The sequence below is a fragment of the Cucurbita pepo genome, chromosome LG04 (assembly GCF_002806865.2).
Source record: "Cucurbita pepo subsp. pepo cultivar mu-cu-16 chromosome LG04, ASM280686v2, whole genome shotgun sequence".
Lineage (NCBI taxonomy): Eukaryota > Viridiplantae > Streptophyta > Magnoliopsida > Cucurbitales > Cucurbitaceae > Cucurbita > Cucurbita pepo.
This window is the reverse complement of record NC_036641.1, coordinates 6,770,123-6,771,536: the sequence shown is the minus strand read 5'-3', so window position 1 is coordinate 6,771,536 and position 1,414 is coordinate 6,770,123. Positions and strand designations below refer to the sequence as shown.

The window sequence follows — 1,414 nt, the reverse complement described above, 5'->3', positions numbered from 1 at the left end:
TAAGTTTTATACTTCAAAACAAATGAATGTCGTATTCAATGATAAATTTGGTGTATAAGCGATAGAATTGATCTATTTCATAAAGTACATATATATATACCACCGATATACATGCTAGTATACCAATAAGGGTAAAATTGGAATAATAAAAAACGTAAATCAGATTTAGGAACTGTGATATGCGTAACCGACCACGAAGAAACAATAGTAAATTAGGTCTTAGAGAATTCAATTCCCGTTCTCAACCCATGACCTTCTCCGTGTATTTTTGCTACCCATTACAATTCCCGCTAAACCCTAAATTACATTATAATTTTCAAACACAAAGGTCACATGGAAAGTCTCCTTGTGTTCATCATAAAACAAAAAAATTCCTTTGTGCAAGAAAATTAACAAGTCATATGTCAAAGTCTTCTTAATAAAATAAAATAAAAAGTTGACTGACTCAAAACCCAAATTACCCCTAAATCATTGGACACCACCCCACAAGGCAAAGGGCAAAATCGTCATTTCGCAGTTTCATATGTTCATACAGGGCTCCACAACTCATTATAAATAGAGCTAAAAGAAAGCATTTTTGAAACAAAAAGGTTCGATCTTTGTGAAAATTTTGAAGAACCCAGTTGACCCAGTTGACCCAATTGCCCAAAGTCATCAAAAATTCCCACAATGAAGCTTTTGATCTCAGCTTCTCTGCTCTCTGCAATGGTGTTTTACTCATCTCTTCTCCCTTTCCTCCACTCTTTCAACCTTTATATCTCAGCAACAGCCCACAAGAACTACATGTTCTTGCTCTGCAATGGCCTCCTTGTCTTCATTGTTCGAAACTCCGGTCTTATCAGCTGCTCCGGCGACCGACACAGCGGTGGAGATAGCAGGGGAGCTGAAGCTCTAGAGGCTGCCATGGCGGATGGCAGCAGCAAAATTGAGAGCAAAGTTGAAGATAGAGAAGAAAGGGGAAATGGGTTGATTCAAAAAGATGAAGAAAGTGAAAGATCGATCGTTGAGGATGACGACGACGACGACGATGAAGAAGTTGGGGCGTTGAGCAAAGAGGAATTGAATAAGAAATGTGAAGAATTCATTAGAAAAATGAAGGCTGGAATCAAGCTTGAATCACAGCAATTGCTTGTTTTGTAATTGTAACTTAGAATCTATTTAGGAAGAAAAATAATTAGCATGACATTAATATTAACTTAAATAAAATATTATGAAACAAACGTAACTCAAAATAATGACTAAATTTTAAGTTGGGTTTTGTTCGGTTGAACTTTAATTATTAAACACTTACGTCATCAAAATTAAAGTTTATAATCGTTGGGTTGTATATATATATATATATATATATATATATATATATATATTAGAGATAAGTTTGATAAAAAATAATTTTTAAAAAAGTTGTTCAATAAAA

The 1,414-nt window shown here is 34.2% G+C and overlaps 1 protein-coding gene across 1 annotated transcript; it reads left to right on the top strand.

The window, feature by feature from the left end:
- The first annotated feature begins 669 nt into the window (after positions 1–669).
- Positions 670–1,140, top strand: LOC111792915. The gene has a single exon (XM_023674540.1). The coding sequence runs from the start codon at positions 670–672 to the stop codon at positions 1,138–1,140; it is 471 nt and encodes a 156-aa protein (XP_023530308.1).
- The last annotated feature ends 274 nt before the right edge of the window (positions 1,141–1,414 follow it).